The sequence below is a fragment of the Colletotrichum phormii genome (genome assembly GCF_030913505.1).
Source record: "Colletotrichum phormii strain CBS 102054 chromosome Unknown BDP81scaffold_22, whole genome shotgun sequence".
NCBI classification, from domain to species: Eukaryota; Fungi; Ascomycota; class Sordariomycetes; order Glomerellales; family Glomerellaceae; genus Colletotrichum; species Colletotrichum phormii.
The window spans coordinates 136,561-161,960 of record NW_026851464.1 but is presented as its reverse complement, the minus strand read 5'-3'; the positions used below and the strand labels follow the sequence as shown (position 1 = coordinate 161,960).

At 49.9% G+C, this 25,400-nt stretch overlaps 9 protein-coding genes across 9 annotated transcripts; 4 read left to right on the top strand and 5 right to left on the bottom strand.

The window, feature by feature from the left end:
* Positions 1–1,853: 1,853 nt before the first annotated feature.
* Positions 1,854–3,096, top strand: BDP81DRAFT_474628 (versatile peroxidase VPL1; the record flags this gene model as incomplete). The annotated part of the gene is made up of 4 exons (XM_060594697.1): positions 1,854–2,277; positions 2,337–2,580; positions 2,646–2,834; positions 2,898–3,096. 4 exons carry the CDS (start codon positions 1,854–1,856, stop codon positions 2,971–2,973), a joined length of 933 nt encoding a protein of 310 aa, XP_060440857.1. The 3' UTR covers positions 2,974–3,096.
* A 665-nt stretch (positions 3,097–3,761) lies between these two features.
* On the bottom strand, positions 3,762–4,256 carry BDP81DRAFT_453209 (uncharacterized protein; the record flags this gene model as incomplete). The annotated part of the gene is made up of 1 exon (XM_060592807.1): positions 3,762–4,256. One exon carries the CDS (start codon positions 4,254–4,256, stop codon positions 3,762–3,764), a length of 495 nt encoding a protein of 164 aa, XP_060440856.1.
* A 2,730-nt stretch (positions 4,257–6,986) lies between these two features.
* BDP81DRAFT_382055 (uncharacterized protein) lies at positions 6,987–8,168 on the top strand. The gene is made up of 2 exons (XM_060586900.1): positions 6,987–7,528; positions 7,584–8,168. The coding sequence occupies exons 1-2, from the start codon at positions 7,132–7,134 to the stop codon at positions 7,934–7,936; spliced, it is 750 nt and encodes a 249-aa protein (XP_060440855.1). The 5' UTR covers positions 6,987–7,131; the 3' UTR covers positions 7,937–8,168.
* A 323-nt stretch (positions 8,169–8,491) lies between these two features.
* On the bottom strand, positions 8,492–10,522 carry BDP81DRAFT_436614 (transmembrane amino acid transporter). Its single transcript, XM_060591150.1, has 4 exons — positions 9,996–10,522; positions 9,512–9,945; positions 9,312–9,458; positions 8,492–9,249 (listed from the first exon to the last, which is right to left on the bottom strand). Exons 1-4 carry the CDS (start codon positions 10,181–10,183, stop codon positions 8,597–8,599), a joined length of 1,422 nt encoding a protein of 473 aa, XP_060440854.1. The 5' UTR covers positions 10,184–10,522; the 3' UTR covers positions 8,492–8,596.
* A 2,794-nt stretch (positions 10,523–13,316) lies between these two features.
* Positions 13,317–14,747, bottom strand: BDP81DRAFT_409589 (short-chain dehydrogenase). Its single transcript, XM_060589084.1, has 5 exons — positions 14,641–14,747; positions 14,417–14,575; positions 14,236–14,342; positions 13,847–14,163; positions 13,317–13,778 (listed from the first exon to the last, which is right to left on the bottom strand). The coding sequence occupies exons 1-5, from the start codon at positions 14,680–14,682 to the stop codon at positions 13,564–13,566; spliced, it is 840 nt and encodes a 279-aa protein (XP_060440853.1). The 5' UTR covers positions 14,683–14,747; the 3' UTR covers positions 13,317–13,563.
* An 823-nt stretch (positions 14,748–15,570) lies between these two features.
* Positions 15,571–17,373, top strand: BDP81DRAFT_329233 (fungal-specific transcription factor domain-containing protein; the record flags this gene model as incomplete). Its single annotated transcript, XM_060585292.1, has 4 exons — positions 15,571–15,625; positions 15,749–16,066; positions 16,134–16,411; positions 16,510–17,373. The coding sequence occupies 4 exons, from the start codon at positions 15,571–15,573 to the stop codon at positions 17,371–17,373; spliced, it is 1,515 nt and encodes a 504-aa protein (XP_060440852.1).
* A 747-nt stretch (positions 17,374–18,120) lies between these two features.
* On the top strand, positions 18,121–19,680 carry BDP81DRAFT_101710 (uncharacterized protein). The gene has a single exon (XM_060581375.1). The coding sequence runs from the start codon at positions 18,282–18,284 to the stop codon at positions 19,536–19,538; it is 1,257 nt and encodes a 418-aa protein (XP_060440851.1). The 5' UTR covers positions 18,121–18,281; the 3' UTR covers positions 19,539–19,680.
* Positions 19,681–19,810: 130 nt separating this feature from the next.
* On the bottom strand, positions 19,811–20,098 carry BDP81DRAFT_398072 (uncharacterized protein; the record flags this gene model as incomplete). The annotated part of the gene is made up of 2 exons (XM_060588401.1): positions 19,811–19,825; positions 19,892–20,098. 2 exons carry the CDS (start codon positions 20,096–20,098, stop codon positions 19,811–19,813), a joined length of 222 nt encoding a protein of 73 aa, XP_060440850.1.
* A 2,729-nt stretch (positions 20,099–22,827) lies between these two features.
* Positions 22,828–24,252, bottom strand: BDP81DRAFT_101703 (subtilase). The gene is made up of 2 exons (XM_060581374.1): positions 23,855–24,252; positions 22,828–23,800 (listed from the first exon to the last, which is right to left on the bottom strand). The coding sequence occupies exons 1-2, from the start codon at positions 24,164–24,166 to the stop codon at positions 22,907–22,909; spliced, it is 1,206 nt and encodes a 401-aa protein (XP_060440849.1). The 5' UTR covers positions 24,167–24,252; the 3' UTR covers positions 22,828–22,906.
* Between the last annotated feature and the right edge of the window lie 1,148 nt (positions 24,253–25,400).

Genomic DNA, 25,400 nt, shown 5'->3' with positions numbered 1-25,400 from the left:
CTAAGCCCGATACATCATCCGCATGTGGTTTTGGAAGCGACTTACCTGGCAGTAATTGGAGAGGCTGGTGGTTTTACCTTGGGTGGCCCAAGATGGCACGCTTGGGCTATGCGTAGAATGAAGCTCGAGTTCGGATTTTATTCGTGCGTTGCATAAAGTACTAGAACATAACTGAGGTCTAGGCCACGGCTTCGGACGCAGCTGGCCAACCACGGGGTCCCAAATCTGCATGACGCTGCAGACATCGGCCGAGAAATGGTTCGCACAGCCCGTGCCCCGTCTACACTACTCGGGATGCTGTTCGGATCTTTGAAAAGACTAACAAAGTCTGGAGTCTGGGATGAGGCACTGGTCCCCTAAAGCGTCAGTGCACATGACTGGGGAGCAGGGTTCTGGAACTCCCAGATCAAGCTGTCCGCAGGTCGTTGTAGGTATTATGCTTGCAAATCATACCGAAGCTTGCCCAGACGTTGTACTAAGCATTGTGTTGCCTGACGTCCTGGCTGCAATGGTCAGATTACAACTATGAATGTCAGCTTAGATACCTTCATATGATGAGTATGGCGGACTTCAGGCCTTCTCACATCGCTTAGTTCCTCACATGAAAATCAGTGGTTGACACCACAGGGCTGGTCTGAAGGGCAGACTAGGAAGGATAGGCTTTGGACGAAGGCTTTTGACATAATCGCCAACTGACCTTTATTGATTGATTGACACCAACACTACACGGAGCCGTTAAATCTTGATTCGTAAGCCTCAAGGCTTGCGATGGACCCGGTGGGCTGGTCAGCTGCGGCTGAGTCTTGTTGCTTCCGTGCAGGTATTTGTTGCACGTGGATTCTTCAACTGGCATATACGACGGTCGGACATTGTCTTTGCAGTCCACTCTGAACAGAATAGACAGAGTGTGAGAGGCCCTTGGAACCAATGGCACTGGGTGCGCTGTGTTTCCGTGTTTCATGATCTTGTCCTTCCCCCCTTTGTGCTTCTTTGTCGATGTTCATGCGGCTCTCTTTACCTTCAGACTACTTTCTTGTTGCAAATACTGTCTCTCCTATTGGTTCGAGGGCAACTTTGGCGTCAATGTGTGGCGCGCTAACGATCTTAGCTCCGCCGGACCTGCTCAACCGTCTCCGAGAATACAATGTCCGTTTCGCATCCCGTTGGACGCTAGACACCTCGGATTCCGTAAGCTTTCCAGGTTGTCGGCAACACCCTGTCTACAACGCTTTGTAGTAATACGATGAAGCCTAGCTAATAGGCATGTGTTGGAACAGCAAAGGCTGATAAGGAGTAATAGGCAGGTACCATGGGCTGGCTGGCACCTGCCCTGGGCGAAGTGGGACAACTGGCTTAGTCATCACGGCCGGATAAAGGTGGGGCAACCACACAGGCCGTCACTACCTACTTCGACCGACTCCTGCCTACAATGTAAGATAGAACAACAACAAGAAGAACAAGCAATAGGATCACCAACAGACGAGTGATAATTGCTACCACTATTTGTCGTATACGACCCCGTGAACCAACAGCATGTCAGCGGTGATGACAGTCTAAGTGCCTTCGGCTTGCCCATGGGGTAACCATACCACCGGCGCCGACATGATGGCTTGACATTGCCACCGGACTTTTTGAAGCGTCTAGATCGAGTTGGAACTCCATGTGAGAAGGCGAGCACGTCTGAACAGAGACAGGATTTCAGGTTGCTTTTGATATCTATAAAGGCGGTGCATTCATATCGAGAATCCTTACTTCTTGGCATCTTCTCTTAGACACCTTCCACAGCAACCACCGCCAAGACACTGCACGTCTTCCTTCCCGTCGGCCGCACCTTTACCCCATCCTCTTTCAAAATGCACGCTTTAAGCCTCCTTCTCGCTGGCCTCTTGGTATTCACCAACGCCGCAGTACTTCCCCACGCTGAAGATGCCTCCTCTGCTGCCGTTGTCGCCAAGGATCTTGACGCTCGCGGTGGAGCCAAGTGCCCGGCGGTCTGGAAGCAAGTCAACACTGAGCTCAACTCGCTCTTCATGAATGGCCCTCAGTGTAACGATCTCGCGCGCGCATCCATCCGCGCCATCTTCCACGACTGCGGATCCTGGGACACCTCCCAAGGACTCAACGGCGGCTGCGACGGCTCGTTGATTGTCGGCGTTAACCCCGATGTCGAACTCAACAGGAACGAGAACAGGGGGCTGCAGAAGGTTGCTGGTGTTCTCCAGAACCTTGCTACCAAGTACAACACTACCGTTGCGGACATGATTGTCTTTGCTGGGAGTAAGTCTCACAATGAGAAACCACGTGGGTATGTTTGTTGCTGACTGCTCACCTCTCAGACGCTGCAATCTTCCTCTGCCCTGGTGGACCCAAGGTCAAGACCTTCATCGGCCGTGCGGACAGCATCACTTCCGCCAAGGATGGTGGCTTGCCTGACGTTTTTGCCTCCGCCGATGTCCTCGTGACACTTTTCCAGAAAAAAGGTCTTGACGCCGAAGCTCTTGCCGCGCTCCTGGGGGCTCACAGCACCTCAACGCAGAACTTTGTCGATACGACCAAGGCCAACGCATCCCAGGACTCAACGTAAGTTATCTACCCATTCCATGAAATCAAACGACATATTGGCCTTGCTAACTTTGCATAATCAGGCCTGGTAAGTGGGACGTTAGCTACTACAAGGAGACATACGACTTTGCGACGAAGGGCACCGCTGCACCGGGCGTTTTCGTGTTCCCCTCGGACTCCAAGATCTCCACATCTACCTCTGGAGACATTGGGAAGAAGTTCCAGGGCTTCATCGGACAGCAGAATAAGTGGAGCAGTAGCTTCACCAACGCGTGAGTCACTCCATGATGAGATAACTGAACACTTAAACATACTTACTTACTAACGCAAAATAGCATGGAAAAAATGGCACTGTTTGGAAACGACAAGAATAACCTCGCCGATTGCACTGACAGCATCACCAGGCTCTGAGTTATTACAAAAGTGGTGGTTCTGCGTTGATCGCATGTGCTGGGTGTGGACCGTCTCGTGACGATTTGATGTTTATAACCTATTTCTTCGGGGACTGTACGTTAGCTGCCGGTGTGATCGCTCTCCCCATTTCACGAGGTTCATGACGTGATAAACTTTAATGATTAATGTTACTTTTATTAAAATTTTGTCGCAAAAACGACGCCGTTAATTACGGGCAGCAATTAACGCCATATATACCCTACGACAAATTTGGATTCGGATTACGTATGAATTCAAACTTCCTTGAGTGATTTCTCAATTGGCCACTGGTCTTGAAAAGAACAGAGGTTGTAGTGATTGAAGTGAACTATCCAGCGTCATCGTGAAGCTTGAGGTACAATCTTCCAGGGAAAGGACGCTATTATTCTTTGGCAGAAACCTCTCTACATGAGATGAATTAATATTGATGTGATACATTAAACATGTACTGAGGTAATTGAATCAATAATGTTTTGCAAGCCTCTTCATAAGTATGACTTAGCATAATTTAACTTCATTGTGTCTTGATATAAAAATGAAGTTGTCGTAGGGTATATGGCGTTAATTGCTGCCCGTAATAAACGGCGTCGTTTTTGCGACAGATGTATTTAAATTCTCGGAAGCTTGCCAAAATACCCAAAATTACGTTCGGATGATCCTAATGTTTAATGGGGTTGATGAGTTGAGACTGCCCTCAAGACAACACCTTTCTCATTTCCTCGTGAAACAGATATGTCGCATGTACGTACTATTATTGGACCTCGGCCTCAAGCACCGCAACCAGCAAGTGACTTTTGCCCTTCGTCCGTGAACATCATTTTGCCATTGAAATATCCAACAAACCAACCCCCCAGATACCGCCAGTGCCACCACCAGAAATGGTCCCGGGCACCGAACCATCCGAAAACGAGATCCAAGTTATAGCATAGGCTGTTGCACGCCCCCAAAACCAAGACGCTCAGAATGGCAACGAAGTGGACTGCTCGCATACCGTAGATACGATCGACTATGAAGGCGTTGATGAGGCCTCCCATAGCGCCTCCCATTCCCAGAGGGCAGAAGACGATGGTCCACAAGAACTTGGAGAACATTTCGCGCCATCCTGAGAATGCAATTATACTGACGATGAGCATTGCGACTTCGAAGATAAGGGAGTTGAGCCAGAAAAGGAGGAACGGCCGGAGGTAGACAGCACGTCTCTTTGAGGCTGAGGATTTGTCCTCATCAGCGGCTATTATTACTTGATAGACTGGTTGAGACATTGTTGGCAAGTCGTTTTTGATAACTTCTCCGAGTTTACTCGCTGAAATGTTTGGAGTCTTGGAGATGTTTAGAAAAGTTGGGGGCTACAGGGGCTAGGGCGTAGTAGACCTTCAAGATATGAACATGTAAATACACAAGGGCATTTTCAGGTATTATTTCAACCAGTTGGGATTTTTAAAGGATAACAAATCCATCCTTTTCTCACGTGCCATGTATGCAGTAGCGGCATCATGACTTTGAGTGAAGTGCTAGCCGAAACGGATTACTTAAACATGACCATTGGCTTCCTCGGCCGTTTTCTCACTCATGACCACACCAAATCCATTCCTGTTTGCCAGCATACCCCGCGGTGCTGTGCTTTGGCTGATACATCAGACGGCTAGGGTTCTATTGGTCGTACCTCACTGCTAGCCCCTCCAACGTTTGCCAGTAAACTCACACATCCCTCGGATGTAATGTACAAGATTACTATTCCATGATTGTGACTGAGTAGTTGTATTATGGTTGAAAGTTGCTGACTTTGGCTCAAGTTGAGACTTTTGACGATGTAAGGTAATTCTTTCCCAAATATCATGTGCCATGAATCACGCAGGGGTGGCTTGGAATTATCACCGTCGCATGCGTGTAAGTCCTGGTATGGTGCACGTGTCTGGGGGCTTCTAATTTCCAAAAGACGGCCGGACTGGACGCAAAGTCTCCAGGTCGCTACTTAGGCCGAGATATGAAGTGAGCAGGTTCATTGTGGAAATTACGAGTCTTGTTGAAACGCCTTCAAGGATACGGGTACTCGCAGTGAATGATGAATTTGATTCCGAGGTCTAACTGGAAGGAAAAGCCGGGTTACTACTTTCGATAAGGTTCAATATTTTTACGGGTCAACTGGGCCATTTGAAGGAAGACACATTCAGAGTGCTGCATCACTACGTGTGTCTGACTATTACTTTCAACTTTGCATATGGTATGACAATATCGTCCTGCATCTGCTGCCAGACCTCACCTACTGTTGAGCCTCATTAAGGTACTGTCAATATTCTGCTCAGAGCAAATGAGGTGACCCAGTTGGGATCAGACCTTCTGACTTCGAGCACAAACCTGCTCTAAGGTGAGTGCAGATGACTTGTATCGTTCCAAAGACAAAAGAGCGTTCTAATGGAACGTGCGTGGTTGTTGAGAACACCTGTGACCTGGAAGCTGCTATCAAATAAACGCACATTCAAAAAGACCAGACGTAATGGTCTGGGAAAACATTGCAGCAGCCTCTATCTCTAATGATCCATGGCAGCACGTCTGAGTTGTGCTGTATACTGAGACCTGCATGATGTTTGAGGTAGTGGCAAGCTGGTTTAATCAAAGGGAATAAGGAACAATTAGGATCATGTGGCACTCAGAATGATATATGGCTTCTACTTTGTGGAAGTCCGTTTTTCCTTCTGAGACTACATGTCCAGAGGATGTTTTGCCATGGTCTACGATGGGCTCGAGCGCATAGCTTAGGCTGTTGGGACCAGGCACATCTGCCGAGCGAGCTGCTTGTCTGAGTCAAGCTGACAGAATCCAGAAGGAATTATCCGTGAGTTTGGTTTCACGAGGCTGAATTGGCTTCTTCAGACGGTCAACACACTACCAGCCCTCAACTTTAGTCCGTGCCAAAAGCTTCTCAAGCCTCCAGCTTTTCAACTCCATATGCACGTTGCAAAAGCGGGTGGTTAGCCACAGTGGGAAACACCGAAACCAACCTCAGCCGCAAGGCAACGCCATGATACTATTCTTCGCAACCGACCTCTCATATGCTGCCCCTACGGCCTCTTACTTGGAAACAATAAGGGGGTTATGTTGCGGGAGGGGCTAAAGTTCTGTGCACAATTGCACTAATCGAGTCACGAGCAGAGCAACGAAGATGTGCACAGCTCTTCCGCAATGAAATTTCCAGAAGAGGCCGAATTTCGAATGGAAACTACCGCGACGCGCTTACTCTGGGTGTGTTTGAGGTTGTTTGCCATGATTGCAACCAGGACAACCATAACAGTCTGAGCGAGCCCCGAGGCAAGGCCTAGAACAACGTGAAGTCAAGGACTCTGATCAGTGTCATGCTGATTAGGGTAAGTCCATCAGGTCTTTGCGCGAGCTGGAAGCCTGTCTGAATCAGCCAGTGTAATCCTTCTGAGCCGTTCGGCGAGACAGCTGCCAAGGCGCACGCGGCCAGTCTCGACGCCTGTGTTCGCCTGCGAGCAACTCGACGTGGAAGCCTGCGCGGAAGAGTTTATTACTACTAGACATGCATGTAGACTAGTGCTTAGAAAGATACATCCCCTCCAATTTCTCGAAAAATGACTCGGTTGGGGGCGCACAGGATGTGGCGCGTTCCTGATTAATCCCCTCAAGTTCGCGCTATGTCCGCATAAAAAGAAACGGCTTGATCTAGCGTGCGTGGTGGCGCCCTCACCACCCGCTGCTGCTCATTTGCCGCGCACCAAAAGACGATCGTGGTCAGATCCTATGCTTGTCCGAGAACAAGGCTAGAGGAAGGGAAAGGAAGGCAATCGGAAAAAATAGCAATGGCGCCGGCGTTGTTTGAAAAGTCTTAGCCGCCATCGCCATTATCCCATACACATGAGATTGTATCTCGCGCCTAAGATTATCTGGGGTAACTCAGGGGGTTGAGAAGAAAGTCAGAGCGATCTACAACTCTGAGATGGCCAAGATGGCATGGATATATAAACACTGCACATGGACTGTCGATCTCCCATCTCTAGATCATCAGCCAACAGCATCAAAACAGCCACCCGCCTTCAAAAGCCAGCTTTCTCCGTCCTCTCCAACATCACTCGCTACCAGTCACTCATTGAATCCTCTTTCCCAACAACTACCATCAAAATGAAGTTCACCACTCCTATCGTCTTCCTCGCCGCTGGCGTCCTTGCGACACCTACTCCTGAGCTCTGCGAGCGTGAGCTCAGCCAGGTCAACACCATCATGACCACCGTCCTGAACGGCATCCAGAGCCTCGATGGCTCCATCTGCGCCTACGCTGGCGGTGACGGCAAGGATCTTGAGGATGCACCTACCACCATGCTCACCACCATCCGCACCGCCACCTACAACGCGGTTGCCATGTTGCCTCTGACCATGGACGAGGCCATTGCCTTCCAGCCCCTCTCCGATCAGCTCAACGCCGCCGGCGACAAGCTCCTCATTGACCTCAGCGAGAAGGTTCCTTCGTTCGCTCAGGCCGGTATCTGCGACAGCACTCTCTCCTGGGTTGCTCAGATTGGTAAGTCAACTCTATGGCACATATTGTTCAGGATCACGACGCTAACGATTTCCAGGCGGAAACGTCCACACTCTGATGACCTCCATCTCCACCAAGTTCCCTGCCGGCGGCAAGGGCGGCGATGAGATTACTCACTTCGACGGTATTTTCCAGGAGATGCAGGACAAGCTCAGCACTTGCGCTACTGGCGGCAAGGGCTCCTCCTCCGGCGCCGGCAATGACAACAAGGGTGTCGGATCCGCTACCAAGGCCGTCCCCGCTGCTACTGCCACCGCCTCCGTTACTGCTCACACCAACGGCACCCGCGGTGCTTCTCCTACCGCCACCACCGTCGTCACTGCCGGCGCTGCTCTGATGACCTTCTCCGGTGCCGGCTTGGCTGCCGCCATCTTCGCTCTTGTCCTGTAAATCTGCCTCGTGCAGTCTTGATGGAACCACAAAAATAGCCGCTAGGGGGCCGCTGGGGGTGGAACTCTGCACATATGTGACCGAATTTCTTGTTTATACGGGGCTGTCCATACACGCGCGCACCTCGATGAAGTCATGATTTATTTTAACAGGAGGGGCTTGTTCTTGCAAATAATGTGTAGTCAGTCACATAGATACCAACAAGAATTTTCAAACGACTTAATCCACAAGGACTCTTCTCTCGTGCAGAATTAATCGGGATGATTCGTTGCAAGGGGTTTGACTGTATGAGCACTGTGTCTTGCCCAGGCACGCCAGGCAAACTGGTCCGAGAGCGACGACGCTTATTCCCCGCCTGTTCCCGCCCCAGCGACTTCCAGCGACTTTCTGTTGAAGTAAAATTGTTCACTGCCGTATCATCCCGTCGCTCATGATAGCAAGATGACCGCACGGCTCTGGGCAAGACCTCTGAGGGAGCCCAGTATTATCTTCCGTCAGTATTGCCCTCGTGTTGATCATGGCGTCGAATCAAAATTACATTGCCATGAACTCAGGTTAAGTTAATATGTATATTTTTTCATAAGATCGATCGAGATTTCGCATAATGGTAGTTCACAGGACCTGACTACATATGTCAATGTTCCTTGCTAAGAAGACGCATTACTCTGCGGCGTTACTGGCGCATGTCCAAGGTTTCGCAGAAGATCCACCATTCGCGATGGACTCAATAGAGACCCACAATCCAAGTACACAAAGCAGAATTCCTACCAGCAAAAGCAGCGAGGATCCCGCGAACCGACACTTCTGCTGCCAGCTTGAGAACCAGTGGCCTTTGTGCATCCAAAGCCAGAAAATGCCTGGAAGTCCGAACGAAAACCAACTGGCAAACGCAGCAGAGACGAGTCCCAGCAGGTTGTTGAAGACGGGGATGGATTCGGAAATCACCATGCCAATTCCCCAGATACCCAAAGTAATGAGAAGCCAAGAAATAGTCGATACTCTTGTCCTTCTCACAACATGCTTGGTATTACCAAAGATACGTGTGAAAACGTACTGAGATGCGACGTGGGCGTAAATAACGGCGGCAATGGCAATGGTGGGAATTGCGACACCCCAAATTGCTTTCCTAATAGTTGCACTACCAGCCGCAGACAAAGCTGGCGAAGGCACATCGGGGCCTACGTAAACGTAGATGATGACGGCAGCAATGATGTAGAGAGTTGTATCCGTGATCTGAAGGAAAGCAAGTGCTTTTGGCCAGTCGTCGGGGTTCTTGAATTCGGCGATGACACTGAAGAAGATCGAGTGGCTTGCTGGAAGGAAATTGTGTAAGTCGAAGGCAGTTTGCAGTTTGGTGAAGACAGGAATTACTTACAGAAAGCGCCTGCAATGTTGGTGACAGCCAGAAAAGCGGGAGAAAAGCCGAGAGACTTGAAGACGTCAATTGAGCCGCTTCCAATTGGCTTCTCGATGGCAACGTCAATAACAGTGATCAGAACAGCAATTACGATGGACACGCATGCTTGGGAAAGTCAGCAATCATCGAGATGAAACAAGAATCATCTGGTGACTTACAAGTTGCTGACATCCAGCTCGTCCACTTCAAGGTCCTAGGGACGTTGAAGACCCAGAAAACCAACATTCCAACAGCAGCCCAGACAACGGTACATGTTGTGCTGTTCGTGAGGGTGTTCATGCAAATCGTCCACAGTAGAATATGACCTCCCATGAGGAAAACTTGCAGAATAGTCTGGGCCCATCCAAAGACCTCTCGGAAGATGCCACCCATACCAATGGGCCTACCAACCAGCTCGACCGCATCGCCGAAGTGCTGGACGAAGGGGTACTGTTTTCGGAAGTCGGCTAGTAGAAGCCCAGAGTAGGTCGCCAGAGCGCTGATGACGCAGATAAGAATGACTCCGGGGACTAGCCCGACGGTCGCAAGGACTGATGGGAGCGATAGGATTCCGAGTGATACCGTCTCTGCCACGAGAACGATGCCTCCTTGCCTGTACCAGAGTCAGAAAATCCTCGGATAACTCGTGCGGTGGAAGCTCACAGCCAGTGTAATGTCTTGAAGTTGATCAATTCTCCCTCTTCCTTCTCGATGATGCCGCCTGAGTCGTTGGAAAACGCGGGTGGCGCAATAGGATCTTGTTCATGACCTTTTGATCCCACGGGGTGGTTTGGCAAATCCTGACGCTCGGGGTCGGCAGGCGCCCTCATCGCTTCGGCCTCATTCCCCATGATTTCCGTATTGCGCAATCCGGGGTAAGATTCGGTTGGTAGGATCTGAGTGGTGGGCAGGCCTGGATTCGATCGAGATTTCCTCACAATTCGGCTTGCTGAACCGCGGAGAAGGTGGAACCCGTCAGGCTCGGTGGAGCGTTCGAATAAAAGCAGTCGAAATCAACAGGCCAACATGAACACGCAGCTCGGATCGGTGGAGAAATGACTTGTTCCTGCAGCGGTTAACTTTGAGGGGCCCCGGATTCTGTGTTGTTCGGGAACGGTTCTCGTCGGCATATGTTTGAGGAAGGATGTTTTGAAGAAGACGACATTTCCGTTCCTCTCACATTCGGCAACCTTGAACTGACTCACGCGGCCTCATTCCGCGCCACCTGACCCTACCAAGGTGTGAACGACATTCGGCTCAAGAATTTCTGACACGATTGAAAAGAAAAGGCATTACTGGATCTGGAACCTCCGCCTTGGGAATGGGACGGCGGGCGAAAATTCAGCAGTTCTTGTTACGTCTTTCAATCCACTTTTAGCCCGCACGGGAACGCCAAGATCCGCCTTGTTCTCGCCAGCGGCCTGTTCAGCGGTACGACTTTGGCTGGAGTCACGTCACAATCAACTATCAGTACGATAGTTGAATTTTGTGACTCCTGCTTGATTTTAATTGTGATATGGCGTGTTGCATCTGCTGACGGGGTTCGGAAGGCCAGACATTTCATGCGTTCTTGGAGTTGGAGCTGGTCAAAGAGGTTAGCTTGACAGGTCGGGAAGAAGTCCTTAAATTCCTTTCATAACTACCTCAATGTATGCCATAGGTTTTATTCATGATTAGTATGTGCAACAGGTCACAAGGCTCACCAAAAGGGCGGCATCATTTTTGGCGCAGACTTTTCTTCTCGTGCGTGTGTTATTAGTCACCCAGCTTAAATGATCTCATAGCGGCGGGTGATCTGCCTAAGACTGCGGGCTGGCCGCAAAACTTAAGCCAAGCAACATTGTGGGGAAGACAGGGACTTGACCACGATGTCCCCCACAGTTAAACCCAGGGTCCAATGTGCTTGTAACTCAGCTATCAAAGATGATGAAATGCTCAAAGCCGAAAATGCTTGTCTGCCGGGAGGATTTAATGAAGAGCGGCACCGTTTGCTTTCGATTATCTCATAAATCTTCTTTACGAATGTTTTTACTTTATGCAAGAAATTCTGATTACTAAGATATGAAAGGACTGCCCATGTGACAATGTGTTTGCATGACTACGGGACGTCGGGGGAGAGAAAAGCGTCTAGAGAAGAGACCTCTTCCATGCAGCTTCTAGTCTGGGAATTGCGCATCGCATTCCCGACATAATGAATCAAAAAAAATTGACATTATATGCGAGTCGTGAAATGACTGAAGATACCTCAAGTTGAGCGGTGGCTTCATTATTGATGACGGATACTCAAAGGTTTCAGCTAATGATAGTTACTCAATGGTAATACGTAGCGAGTGAACAAGAAGCAGTATGTCTCTTCATCTTTGACCCAAAAATCCCAAATTGAGAGTCACAAAAACAGTGGTTTGCTCAAAGCATATGTTTCTCATGTCAAACCACAGGCAGCTTCCCCTGTGTCTCCTCTGTCACTGGAACCGACTTGGTTGCTCAAACAGCGCATGTGCCTGTCTCGCAAAGGCAAGGTTTACCAGCTGCAGCGCAATTCGAGCCGTACGACCATCTATGCCAAGCAGCGCAATGCATCTTGAAGGTTGCCGATGTTAGCAGAGGCTTCCAACTGAATCCTCCACAATGCTTTTTCTTCGCTTCAAAACGTACCATGTGTCCACCATTAAACTCGCATTTGATCTGGCCGACAATATCGCAATGTGCGCCTGGCGGCACACCGCATTCACGCTTCAACAGAGCCGTGGAAAGAGCCTGTCCTGCGAAGGAGAAGAATGCAAAGGTAGTGAACTTCATCCTGAGGGCGAGGGTTTTGCCTAAGACTGGGTAGTTATTCAATGAGGATTCAGAAGGGCTTTAGCACAGTGTAGTTAGGTTTGATTAGGGAAGAGAATATATGAATTCCTGAGAAGGGACTTCGGTTTATATACTATTTCCTGGCCCCCATTTTCGTGTTAGCATGGCGTCCTAAGCCGCATTCTACATCTATGTCCCAGTCGTCACCACGAACGAGACTGGACAGATCATTGAAATCGTAGCAGCACTAGATGTTGTCCAACAACTAACCGTACATCGAAATTCCTGCGTTGAGATGTTGTAAGACTTTGTTTAGGACCGTAAGCAGCGTCAGATACCTGACATTACCGCTTTAGTCTTGATGACGGAGCATGTGCATTCAAAAGGCTGGCCGTCAGCATCGTGAGACATCAGAGGTAACAATTGATGAGTTACGAGTCCCACTTAGAAAGCTTGTGCATCCCAGCTCAGATTGTTAGCACTGAGACATAAAACATCAGTATCTGTGAAGTAGTGGTGTCGACACAGGGTGGAAGCTCTCAGAGGCCAACTGCAGTTAGTGGTAAAATGATGAATTACTGAGATCTACTCCTCTCTCGACATGTACTCCCTGCGCTGTATACATGTATATATCTGAGCTGCTCCTTTGTTGCTTGGAACCCTTAATACCTCTAACTAACTCCTATCCGGGAGGGCTCTGACAGTGTCATCTGGTAGCATAGATTGTGAAGTATCGAGTGTGCCACAGGTAGCAGTTGCAGTAGGACGTGCTATTATGGGTACTAGGTCTGGCAAAGTACGTGTCGACAGTAGGTAGTAAGAGGAGGCGACTTCAATGTCATACGCTCAATTGATATACAGGTATCATCGCGGGCAAGTAGAGCCAGTCCTTGAGGTGCCTCAAAGAGCATGCGTGGGTGTTTGTACCTAGTCTAAGACTCGAAGCTCATCTGTGTCACAGTTCAGCTGATTGAATCAGTAGATCAAGCATCCTGTAGCTGTATCGTTTCCCTCCTGGAGCATCGCTCAACCTAAAAAAGTGATACCCATGGGTGGAAAGGTAAATTTGATGATCATGAGCCCCGAACAACATCTTAGTTCATCGTCCCTACCATGAATACACGTATACCTAGGCTACGAATCATTATTCAAATTCTTCGCCTAAATTACCATTCTTGGATTTTGATCAGATTTTGAAAGGTTCACAGGCTCGATGATTTGGAGGCTTTGGGTGATAAGTGCTTATGGTAGTCAGCTTTGGATTTGACCAATTATCTAACTATCGCAACGGCTCAAATCATGCGACAACTGTCAATCTACATTCAACTTGCCAATTTCCAATCTGCAGTATATACGCGGGAAACTTCGAACAGGTAAACATCTAGAGTACCCCGGAGCATAGATCACTCAAGGTAATGAGATCAGTTGTCTTTCAAAGTGCAACGCTTCCTGCGTCGGCCTCCAGCCATCTTTTGGTGCCCAAATGAGAGATAAACTCGCCTCCTCTGCCATTCTCAAGGCTGGAGTTGTAGATGACTTTGAGAACATCATTGACAGATTCCTCCGGAGTGGCAAAAGATACACCAGGCGCATAGGCGTTGAAAATGGCGCCGGTCTTCAGGAAGTACTCCTGATGTTCCTCACTCACTAAAGACAATTCCTGTTAGTTTTGGTACAGAGAGGAATTTGAACCTTCGCAGGTCAGAAGAACTTACACTTCTGATTGTGTCCAGTGTCCACAATTCCTGGGCAGACGCTCATGAAAAGGACCCCGTCTTGGGCATATTGTGCGTGGAATTTGCTCACGGCCATGTTCACGCCTGTCTTACTGATGGAGTATGGGGCGCTGACTTCGAGGCGGTACTGGTTGACCATCTCATGATCGGCCATTCCCGAGCTGATGGCAATGACTTTCTTGACATCTCCCTTAAGGATCAAAGGCAAGAAGAGGCTAAAGAGGTGAACGTTTCCAACGACATTGATCTTGAAACTCTTCAACAGGTCTTCTTCAAGCTCCTCCGGGTTTTCGGCTCTGATTGAAATCACAGGTCAGTTCATAAAGTACCACCAGACATCATTTTCTATGCTTTTCCGGAAGACCTACTGCTTTCCGATTGGGAGCCAGGTTGAAACAGGCGAGACATATGCTGCGTTAGCAATGACGTAGTCGAGTTTGCCTCCAGTTATCTTGGAAACTTCTGGGACAGATTTCTATGGAAGTTACGTTAGATTACGCATACAGTCAACGAGTATATGCCGCCGTTTGCTCATCAGAGTTGACATACCTTGATGCTGTCATGGTTGGCCAGCTCAAATTCCACAATGTGAATGTTGGGGCGATTTCCAAGCTCATCGGCGATTTTCTTCTCAACAGCAGCCTTGTCACGAACGCTGCCAATCACGGTATTATTCGCGTCTTCGGACAATTTCTTGAGGAACCCCCACTAATGATTTGGTCAGGTTCGCCTCTTCAAGGATTGAGTCAAGAGAAACTCAAACGTCGACTTACTCCAATACCGCGATTGACTCCTGTGACGAGATAGGAAAGCATTTTCGGCAGTGTATTGCAAGGTGTTAAGGTGATGAAAAGTGTCCTCTTGCTGACTGTTCAAGTTGATTGTCGAAGTTGATAGCGTAGTTGATGAGCACAAATGTTGAGACGAACAGTGGCATTACGGCACTTTATATATATACGTATCCTCTTCAATCTCGTACGTTCGCTCTACCTTCCCGTTGTTTCCGTGCCCCTCCCGAGTTCAAGCATGCACTGAGTGATGTGATTGGGCCTTGCCCCAAACAGGTGCAACTTCCAACGAGATTATGCAGGTTGGAAGGACGCTTTCCACACGATCCCGGCCGCAATCAAAGCGATTCTCCAATCCAGCGCCACATCATTGGGAGGCGCCGACCCTTGTGGAAGCGAACGTTGCCACAGTTATTGCACGTCTCGTGAGAAGACGTAGGCAACCGCCCGAAACGCGGAGAGAATTCGTGTGATCATCATTACATTCGACACTGCATGAGTAAGCAATCGCATACAATTACGCTAAGATCACTATTACCACCAGCTCATCTCGCAAAAAGATGCCCATGTTTTTCGGTGCTTATGTTCCACATCCAACTCTGATTGGTCCGTATTTCGAGACGCTAGGTTGAGCATCCTTCGCAAAAAGTTGCCCAGTGAAATCGCAATCTGGAAGTTTCCTAGCGTCTGTCCTGGGGAATCGCACTAAGATGGCGTGCATCTTTGACCCCTGAGCAGCGCCGTCTCACCCGCTTAGAAATCAAAGCGGATAGTGGTCAGCTTATACCTCTTGAATGATTTATCTAAAGTCCAGTCAGCAAGCAACTTTTTGCGAATGCTTTTGTGATTGAGTTCCAATGACTGATTCCACGATTACCTCACCTCGTCAATGATACAGCAAACATGACGAAATCAATGAATGCAGCTGGACCCGCAACATCATCGAAGAAGCGTTGCGGAACGTGCATAGGTACGCTAGGCCTCACAGATCCTAACCGCCGAAAAGGACCTTCTGGACACATTTCCTTGCAACCTCCGCTTAGGTTATGGAGAGTGCTGATTACCTAGAATTGACAACTGACGGATTTGGCAGATCGCAAAGTCAGCTGTGACCGCCGGTTCCCACGGTGTACAAGCTGCATCAAATCCAACCGCAAATGTCAGGGCTACGGCCTTCGATTGTCCTGGCCAAGGGCTAGTGATGCCAAGAGGTCACTAATCAGCCGAGCTGCGACGTCTCATGGAGCCAATAATACTCCAAGTAGATTCCATATGATCAACGCGTCCTCATGGGACATCGAGGTACACAACTTCCTCGTTGCTAGGCGGATGATACGTCCCGTTATGATGTATCCACTGCTGTGGTCATCGTCCGGGTCAAATGCCACCGATCAAAGCCTCTTCCGTTTCTGTAAGCACAAAAACTCAGACCTCCATTTGAGAATGGCATGTCTGACGATGGCACTCCTCTTTGTCAGTTCGGGAGACTCTAAAACCGAATCTTTCAAGTTTTAGCAGTCAACCACTGGGAGAAGCGTTGCTTCGGATCGCACTATCGGAGGTTTCCTATGCTGGAAAAGCCTTACAGCATGCGCTTCTTGCCTTTTCAGCACAGTACCGGTACGGGCCGGCATTTCGTGCCGAGGAGCTGAAAATCTCGGCTATACATGCCTTGACCTTGTCAGCTGCTGAAGGAATGTCCGCTCACAAGGCTGTTCAGCATGTAGCAGCCGGAATGGTTCTTTGCATGTTTGAGGTATGTTGCTCTTCTATCGTACCATGCATGGACTTTGTACAAATTCTGCAAAGATCACTGGCCCGTGAGTTTTTGGATCATTCTTATCATTCTGGTAGACCCAAAAAAGCTCGCACTCAACAAACCATTGGCTATGTTATCTAAGTTCTTCGAGAACACTCATTGAGAGCGTCTCGGTCGAGAAATTCTGGAGGGTCTCAGACGCCCCTATGCTGCTGGAGTGGGTATCATATCATGAGATATTGGCTCGATTCAGTCTTCGTCATTGGAGAAAACCCGAAGCTGAATTACCGAGCCAGGTAATCTGCGACACAAGGCCGTTTACTTCGCCAGAGACGAGGAAGAAGGCCCGCGTCGAGCTGTCAATGATTATGGGCCAAGCCTCATTGGAAAGCAAGCGATTCTTTGAACCCTTGGGTCTTCTCTCTGAGGTAGTTGCGGAAATTCTGCCTCCCGACAATCTCGAAACCCACAAAGAGGAATATCGAAACAAGATCAAAACACTCCGGGCAGAAATTGAAAGCCTGCGGACTTCGGCATCATGCAGCCTGGCAGATCTCAAAGCGCAGAAAATCGCTGCGAAATCCGAAGTTTATCGACTCTCAACGCTGGTGTACCTAAGTCGCACTACCGACCAAGGCGAGCAAGAGGATTCGGGCATAGCTATGTTGGTTGAACGGGGATTGGAACTCCTCCCTGTGATGGGTACTTGTGAGAGGCCGTTGCCGCTTCTCATCTTCGGATGTGAAGCTTGTACCGACGAGGAAAGACATCGCATCCTAGATCTGGTTTCCAATGCGGAAAAAACTCTTCCTGATCGCGAGCTTCACTCTGTGAAGAAGTTGCTCCATGCACTATGGACACAAGATGATCTTCATACTGACAGTATTCTCAAGCCGACTTACATAGAGAAACTATCGACTGTTTTCAGTGCCAGCGAATTGCTTCCTCATTTCGCTTAGCTAGGCGCTAGTTGTGCTAGCAGCGTTCGGAAACCCGGTATCAGAAGAACAGCAGGGACAATCTCTCAATTCTCAAGTGTCAAAGGCCAGTAATTCAGCATGTGAACCTCATCTTTGGCACAACGGGCTAGAGGACGTTGTATCACGCTCCTTCAGCTCACACTGTCGGACTGGTCATAGGCAAGGTATGCTTTCGCCTGCAGACTGAACCGTTACCGGGACTGTTCTGTGCTCCCCCGTGAGAGAGCGCTGCGCTGGACTGACACCTAGAAGCTGAATACATACATCCGACACTCCCGTGCCATAGAGAAAGTCTACAGACAGAGCATTCCACATTCTCTAGACTGCAATATTCTGCCCAACCATCAAATCACGACCAATGGAGACGTTTACTCGAAAACTTTGCCAAGCTGACAAGAAACCCTCTCCGCAATCTCACAAAACCTTCAAGCAGCCCATGCAACAATATTTCTGGAAGAGTCGGCTTCTAGACGAACCCTAGACCCCGTCCTTCATCAACCGGACCAATCCAGCCGAAGAAGTGGGCCCGGGTGGAGCGCGGAGATCTCCCGGCATCTGTCTAGGTTCGGACCAAGCTACGGCAGCCAGCTCGAACCAGTCATATCTCGCCGAGCCAAGGTGTCAAACCTCCGAGTTTCCCCCCAACTAGGCGATGCTACATTCCTTAGTCTCCGAAAGTCGATGACGTTCCCTGTGCGAAGAGTCCACGAAACCGCAACTGCCATGCCGCACGCTGACAGTTTGGGACCCGTGACGTAAGGTTGATAGTTTCGTTCCGGATGAAGCAAGGATTGAGAAAACCATAAGAAGTCGGCCAAATATCGCATCGCACGACAAACGAGCAGGTAATAAAGCTCAAATTAGCGGATATAGCGGTACACTTCAACATGGCGAAACCAGTTCTCGTAGTCATCGGCACTGGCTGGGGAGGTTTCACCCTCACACAAAAAGTCGACCTCGCCAAATACGATGTCAAGGTCATCTCTCCGATTCGAACAATCCAATACACCCCATTGCTAGCCAGCGCAGCATGCGGACTATTCAATTTCCGTCTTGCGGAAGAGCCCGTCAGACGGAAGCACAGGACAGAGATGGACTACTACAAGGCCATTGCGGAAGACATCGACTTTGAAAAGCAAATTGTGCGATGCAAGACCGATGCGCCCACCGCAGGCGAGGACCCAACTACCTTTGAAGTCAAATACGACAAAATTTGCATAGCCCCAGGTTGCGATACTCAGGACTTCGGCACGCCAGGTGCGAAAGAGCATGCCCTTTTTTTGAAGACGACGAATGATGCCCGCTTGATTCAGCAACGCATTCTCCAAATGCTCGATAAAGCGTCTCTCCCGACGACAAGCGAGCAGGATCAACATGATTATCTCAACATTCGAATCGTCGGTGGCGGCGCCATCGGCATTGAGGCAGCCGCGGAGCTGTGGGATCTTTGGTTCGAAGACATGCGTTTTCTGTTTCCCCACCTGGATGGCAAGGTGAACATTACCATTCACGATGTCGCGCCCAAGATTCTATCCACATTTGACGCAAACTTAAGCGAGTATGCCACGAGCTCGTTACAAGGGAAGCACGTCAAGATCAAAACAGGGTCACACATCCAGAGTGTGGAGGCCGATGCGATCTTCACGAAAGAGGATGGTCGATTACCGTACGGATTGCTTATCTGGGCTACGGGAAACATGGCAAGCTCTTTGGTTGAGAAGTTACCCGTCAAAAAGCCAGAGAGCGGTCTGCCTCGCATCCTGACAGACAAGTACCTTCGCGTCTTGCATCCAGATGGAAGCCCCATGAGCAATGTTTACGCGCTCGGCGACGCTGCCGATATCGAGGGTGAATCGTTGCCCACTCTGGCTGAAGTAGCTCTGCAGAAAGGCGAATACCTTACGAGCACTTTGAACTCGAACGTCGACCCCATGCCTTTCAACTACAAGCAGAGAGCACTCTTAGCCTACCTGGGCCGCCACGATGGTATAATTGGTGGTAAGCAGGAGTGGACTGGAATGAGCGCGTGGTTGGCTTGGCGTTCTGGAAGTCTAGGCTGGACGAGGAGCTGGAGGAGGAAGATCATGATTTCAATAAGCTGGGTGTTTATCTGGCTGGCGGGCAGAGATATTGCGAGACCATAGGTCAATTTGGGGGAAAATTGCCCAAAGGTGTGCAAGTGGACCTGCAATGATTCAAAATGACACAGATACCAAAGTTGCCTGGGTAAAATTTGTCTACATTTGCGATTTTGGTTTATGGCGCCGACGTTATGGAGATGTATTGTATGATTATTCTATCAAAGTCTAATGAAGTCATGTCCATCGGCCTTTTCCATCATGTCATCGAGATTGAATCCAGACCGTGGCCAAAGCCGAAGAGATTGAAGAGGCAATAAAGGTCGATATCCGTCCGTTCAGTGAGCGTATTTCTACTGCCCATTAGCTTTTCCACTTGATCACGAAAAGGGAAGCGGCTACTCACAACCCCACTTGACGCAGCAGTAGTCAGTGCCACCGGTGTGCTGAGAGCAAGTGTATCCGGCAAGACATCCCTGGAAGGCGCAGGTGAACTTGGAGCTGTAGCAAGCACCGATGTCGAGGACCTCAGCACGGGGCTCCACCATCTCCGTAGGCGCGGCGATAGCGGTGGCAGACAAAAGCCCGAGGGCAAGAACAAAGACTTGAGAAGGCTGGAAGAGCATGGTGGCAGTAGTGTTGAATGAGTGACTTGAAGTGAGATTTTTGTTGTATGAGAGGATTATGATGCTGTGATTCGAGCTCAATAGCAGCAGCATCTGTCTCTATTTAATCTTCGACAACAGCCCTGCTGTTGATATTTGCAACGTTTGGCAATCCATCGGGTTTGCCGAACAGCACTCATTTCGCATTCGCTCCATCAGCCTCCATAACCAGAAGCCGGGCTCACCTTCACGAATGAGTCCGCCAATATAGTTCAACAGTCTTTCTTTCGACATTGACTCGTGTTATTCGAAACTTTAGCTCCCTCTTACCAGGGCCGTCGACTTTGCCCTTGCAACGCATCAGATCATCAGGACCACGAAGGAGAATGCAACTGTCGGAACGGCAAGGCTGATAAGGAGCAATGGGCAGGTATCGTGGGCTGGCTGGCGCCTGCCCTGGGCGAAGTGGGACAACCGGCTTAGTCAACACGGCCGGCTAAGGTGGGGCAACCACCCAGGCCGTCACCACCTACTTCGACCGACCCCTGCCCACAATGTAAATAGAAAGAACAAGAACAACAACAGCAATTATCACGGACATCGACGTGATTGTTGCCGAAGATACACCCTCATGAGGAAATGTATCACGCCTGTGATACCAACAGCAACAAATGTGACACTACTGATGAGCCACTTCTGTCGGCTAATGTTCTCGTGAATAATACCATGCAGACACAACCTTCCGATTTTATGGTAAGAAAAAGAAAGACAGATTTGTCTGCTTTGCCTATGCACTTGGTTTACCTACTTCCGAGCGTATGGTCATCTGAAAGAATCTCCAGCTAGATCGTGGGCCTACAAGCCGGAGTTGTCAAACGGAATCGGGTTTCCTATTTGGGGTTCAGTCCGGCGTCAACGGGACTGAGTCCCCCGGACCCGATATGCCTATTGAATCATCCCAGGGAAAATAATATAAATATAATCTGATCGGCAGAGATCCTTTGCAAAGTGGATTTGAAAACACATTCGAGTCATTCGCCCAATGTATTCGGGACAGGGAGCCAAAGCGGGAAAATTTCTCTTGCGACATCCATTTTCTTGTTACGCGTATTTCAACCGGAGCCAGTCGACTGCTCAAAGCTTCGCTCCCAGGTTTGGGCATTAAACAAGTGAGATTATTACCGAGCAGATTCGGCCACCTAAGCCTTTCCGGAATCATGGCATTCGTTAGGTGGTTTTCTGTACGTATAGGTACTTTTACTAGGAGCAACATTCTTATCAGAACAACGGAGAAAACCGACACAAAGTAATAGTACGAGGCGATTAGTTCCAGACGGATTGAACATGGCTATTCTCCTCATTTGAACGATAACAGCAACTTGGAAATTTTCTCGTGCATCCCTGACAGAACCACTTCTTGGCGTAAAAGTGGTAAATTTAAGAAAGTTTTGTTCGAGGGTCATCCTAACTGAAGCTGACGACGGATGACAAGAAGCGGAGTTTAGACGGCGGGGGAGATTAGAGCGGAGAACAACGTACGACTAATACTCTATATGAATTAGCTGTGTTGTACTTAGGTCGATAAACTGATAGATAAAGTAGGCCTTATCTGGTAAAAAGTTGTTCGCGACGAGCCAAGGTAAATAGTCAATGGCTATCGCTGACTGATTTTCCGTCGAAGTTTTCCGCCTCCAAACGGGATTTTACGGATATGCTCCTAAGATCCTAGAGCAGTGTCAGACAACTTATTTTGGGTATGCTGTCTCATTGCACATGAATCGAAGCGGCTCCATTCATCGCGGACTTTCCGACTTGCACTGCACAACAACAATGAGGAGGACCAGAAATCTCAACAACAAGAGAAATGGAAGATAAATCTCCTTCAGAGCTTGTTTCTTCGATCGAGAACAAAGTGAATTATTTGTCGGAGAGGCGTCTCCTCGAGTGTGAAGTGCAGTGGGCATAGCAAATTGTTACTTCAGGCAAATCGACCTAATCCACACTAGACCCTGGAGACTGATGATTTGCCGGGTTACTCCGTACATGTAGTCCCGCAGTACCGGCCACCGGGGTACCCCGAGTCCTCGGACCTGGGGAGACGATCTTCATTTCCCCGCGAGAACCCTTACCCAGCGCCCTCTCCGGATGATATTAAAATCGTCGGGTTGTATATCCACCACCTTGCCTAGCTATCCGTGCATGCAACAGTACGACGTAAGGTATCCGTACTCCGTAAACACATCAGTAAAAGAGATGGTAGCCGCCAAGACTCAGAATACGAAATTGGCGTGCAGGGAGAAATGCCGGTCAAGGATTGCGATTCTCGGGGCTGTGGCGGGCGGGTCAAATGCCGTTGATATTAATACCCCATTGAGTAAGGATCCCGCCTGACAAGAGGGGTGAATCTAGACGACAAAGCTTGTCACTTCGATCATCCTGGCAGTACCTCAATTGAAGTACATTCAACCTCAGACCATACTTCATTCAAAGTAACATGATGTCACGTTATCAACCGGGCAAGTTTGTTTTCAGATGCATCCTCTTTATTGTCCTATCAACTATATATGCCCAAAATGACACCTGCAAATCTCAAAAAATGGGAGAGTCAAGTTCCAAACCCAAGGCAGCGAAAGCGAAGTCTTATAAACATCTCATTCTATCGTAAGAAATAGCGCCCCCCGCTCATCTCTGATGAGGGAATCCCAACTCCTCCATATACAAAGTGAGTGAGCAGCGGGCGCTCTTGGCCGGCGAACAGGGCGGAACGTCTTCTCGCCTTCCACGGCCGGCTTTCGGTCGCTTGACGAATTGCCGGTTTGATGAAACCGCTTACGCGCCGTTGCCGTTGTAGGCAACCAGGTTGGGGCTGCTGTTGAGGGTACCGGTGATCTTGCCGGAGGTACCGAGGGCCTTGATGCGGGCAACGATGGAGGCGGGGGTGCTCAGGGACTCGACGGACTGGAGGTAGTTGACGAGGCCGGCGACGTGGGGGGAGGCCATGGAGGTACCGGAGATGGTGTTGGTGGCGGTGGTAGAGGTGTACCAGGTGGACAGGATGGAGCTGCCGGGGGCGAAAATGTCGAGCGAGGTGCCGTAGTTGGAGTACGAGGCGATGGCCCAGGTGCTGGTGATGGCACCGACAGTGATGGCGTTGGCGGCGTTGGCGGGGGAGACGTTGGCGGCGTTCTGGGCCTCGTTACCGGCGGCGACGACGGTGGTGACACCGTAGTTGTAGGCGGCGTTGATAGCAGTGGTCCAGGCGGTGGAAGAAGGGCCGCCGAGGGACATGTTGATGACAGACTTGCCGGCGCGGCCCTTGGTGGTGATGTCGTTGACGGCCCAGTTGTATCCGTCGAGAATGACGGAGGTGGAGGCGGAGTTGCCGACGAAGACCTTGACGGAGATCAGGGAGGTGAGCTTAGCGACACCGTAGGTGGTAGAGCCGATGGTACCGGCAACGTGGGTGCCGTGGCCGAGGGTGTCAGAGTGGGCACCACCGGCGGCGTTGTAGCCGAGCGAGGCGCGGCCGCCAAAGTTGGTGTGGGCGGTGTTGATGCCCGAGTCGACGACGTAGGCGAAGGTGCCAGTGCCGCCGGCGCTATCGTAGATGTACGAGGTAGAGCCGGAGGTCTTATGGGAAATGGTTCCGAGACCCCAGGGAGCACCGGTCTGGGTGACAAGGGCGCTCAGGGTGTAGATCTCGTCACGCTCAACGGCAGCAACCTATTTGCGGCGTTAGATTTGGTTCTTAATACGGGTGGGAGGATTGAAACTTACCTCAGGGCTGGCCTTGATAGCCTCAATGGTGGCATCGTCGAACTTGCCAGAGTAACCCTGGAAAGTGTTGAAGGAGAAGGTGCGCTCGGCGCCAGTGAACTGACGCTTGTCGAGGCTGCGGGAGTAAACATCATTGACCCAGCTCAAGTGAGAGGTGAGGCCCTGGGAGCCAACGGAGCTCTTGAGGGTGATGATGTAGCTGTTCTCAGCCCGGGTTTGAACCATGGTCTCAGCAGCTCTCTCCTTGAGAGTGGGTGCAGCGAAGCCGCAGGTAGCAGCTGCGAGCAGCGCGAGGTGCTTGAAACCGACCATTGTGACTGTCGATAGACCGAGATGCAGGAGTTGGAGTTGGGATTGTAGGAGAGGATGAGGAGTGAAGAGTGAAAAAGGACCGAGTATCGTGGGTCATTGAAAGACGTTATATAACTTTCCTCCTCGTCATTGAAATCGAGTGAGGCTCGATGTTCGTCTGTTGCATATCATGTAAGTGGCTGGGTCATCCAGGCCCTCGATGGTGCACTACTGCTTGCAGACAGAGTTCTGGGGAGCCCTTCGAGAAGCAGTACGTACATGATTCGGACCCTTGCTAAGAAAACAGCCACCGCCGCAGGGTCCAAGTCGGGATGAACCTGTCAAACTTGGATATCTCGCCAAAAGTTGCACTGGTGGTTGCACCGTAAGTGAACCCAAGTCGATAAGACGATGCGGTCCGCGGAAAGGGGAAGGAGAGGACGAATGGCGCCATGTGGCGACATAAACCAACCATCTCAGAAGCTTGTGCGACAAAATCAAAAATGGGAAGTTGATTGACAACGATATTGGTGATGCAGCAAGCTGGGTGAGCGAGGAGACATGCTAGGCCGGCTTGGCAATGCAACGAAGCTATCAGATGGTCGCAAGTGACTTTGGCCACTGGGCGGTAGACAACTTTTGCAGGCATCTCAAGCCCTCTGTCGTCACCCGGTCAGATACAACCAGTCAGCTTCGAATGATACCAGGACTTACAAGACAAGAAGCAAACATTCTGGGGATCGATACCGCACGGTGGAGATGCGCGTCCCGCGGGCACGGGAGAGAGGCGGACAGAGCCACAGAGCCTCGATAACAAACAGCTGTTGTGGGTGCCGTTGTTAAACGGACATGCAGCGGTGACAATACCGGCATTTGCACGGTCCATTGGTGTGGTCTTCCAATACCCATCCTTTCGAGCGATACAAGGCGAGAGTTGTCCGAGCCGAAAGCCACCAATAGGATTGAGTTGTGAAACACTAATAGCCATTAGCAATTTACCTCGACGTCCAGTCCTGAGTCCAGTACGGTCCTCGGAACGGCAGTGCCAAGGCTTTTTTATGCATAAATTCAGGATGCGGTGGATTCCCGAGTTCTTGCGCCCGACCCCTGCCCGGCGACCGAGAAACGACGTGTCTTTTGTCCTGGTGCTAGACAAAAGGTCTATGGACCCGAAGTAATGGCAGCTGATGCGTATGAGGTCGCTTTGCAGGTTGTAAGTATCGGTGTCGGTGATGTTGACGGCCTCAACACCCAC

Coding starts and splice junctions, on each gene's coding strand:
- BDP81DRAFT_382055 (XM_060586900.1), top strand. CDS start 7,132: ATGAAGTTCACCACTCCTATCGTCTTCCTCGCCGCTGGCGTCCTTGCG. Junction 7,529..7,583: donor CTCCTGGGTTGCTCAGATTG/GTAAGTCAACTC, acceptor AACGATTTCCAG/GCGGAAACGTCCACACTCTG.
- BDP81DRAFT_436614 (XM_060591150.1), bottom strand. CDS start 10,183: ATGGGGAATGAGGCCGAAGCGATGAGGGCGCCTGCCGACCCCGAGCGT. Junction 9,946..9,995: donor TTCAAGACATTACACTGGCT/GTGAGCTTCCAC, acceptor ACTCTGGTACAG/GCAAGGAGGCATCGTTCTCG. Junction 9,250..9,311: donor CAACATTGCAGGCGCTTTCT/GTAAGTAATTCC, acceptor ATTTCCTTCCAG/CAAGCCACTCGATCTTCTTC.
- BDP81DRAFT_409589 (XM_060589084.1), bottom strand. CDS start 14,682: ATGCTTTCCTATCTCGTCACAGGAGTCAATCGCGGTATTGGA. Junction 14,164..14,235: donor TGGCTCCCAATCGGAAAGCA/GTAGGTCTTCCG, acceptor GATTTCAATCAG/AGCCGAAAACCCGGAGGAGC. Junction 13,779..13,846: donor CACTGGACACAATCAGAAGT/GTAAGTTCTTCT, acceptor AATTGTCTTTAG/TGAGTGAGGAACATCAGGAG.
- BDP81DRAFT_101710 (XM_060581375.1), top strand. CDS start 18,282: ATGGCGAAACCAGTTCTCGTAGTCATCGGCACTGGCTGGGGAGGTTTC.
- BDP81DRAFT_101703 (XM_060581374.1), bottom strand. CDS start 24,166: ATGGTCGGTTTCAAGCACCTCGCGCTGCTCGCAGCTGCTACCTGCGGC. Junction 23,801..23,854: donor CTATCAAGGCCAGCCCTGAG/GTAAGTTTCAAT, acceptor CGCCGCAAATAG/GTTGCTGCCGTTGAGCGTGA.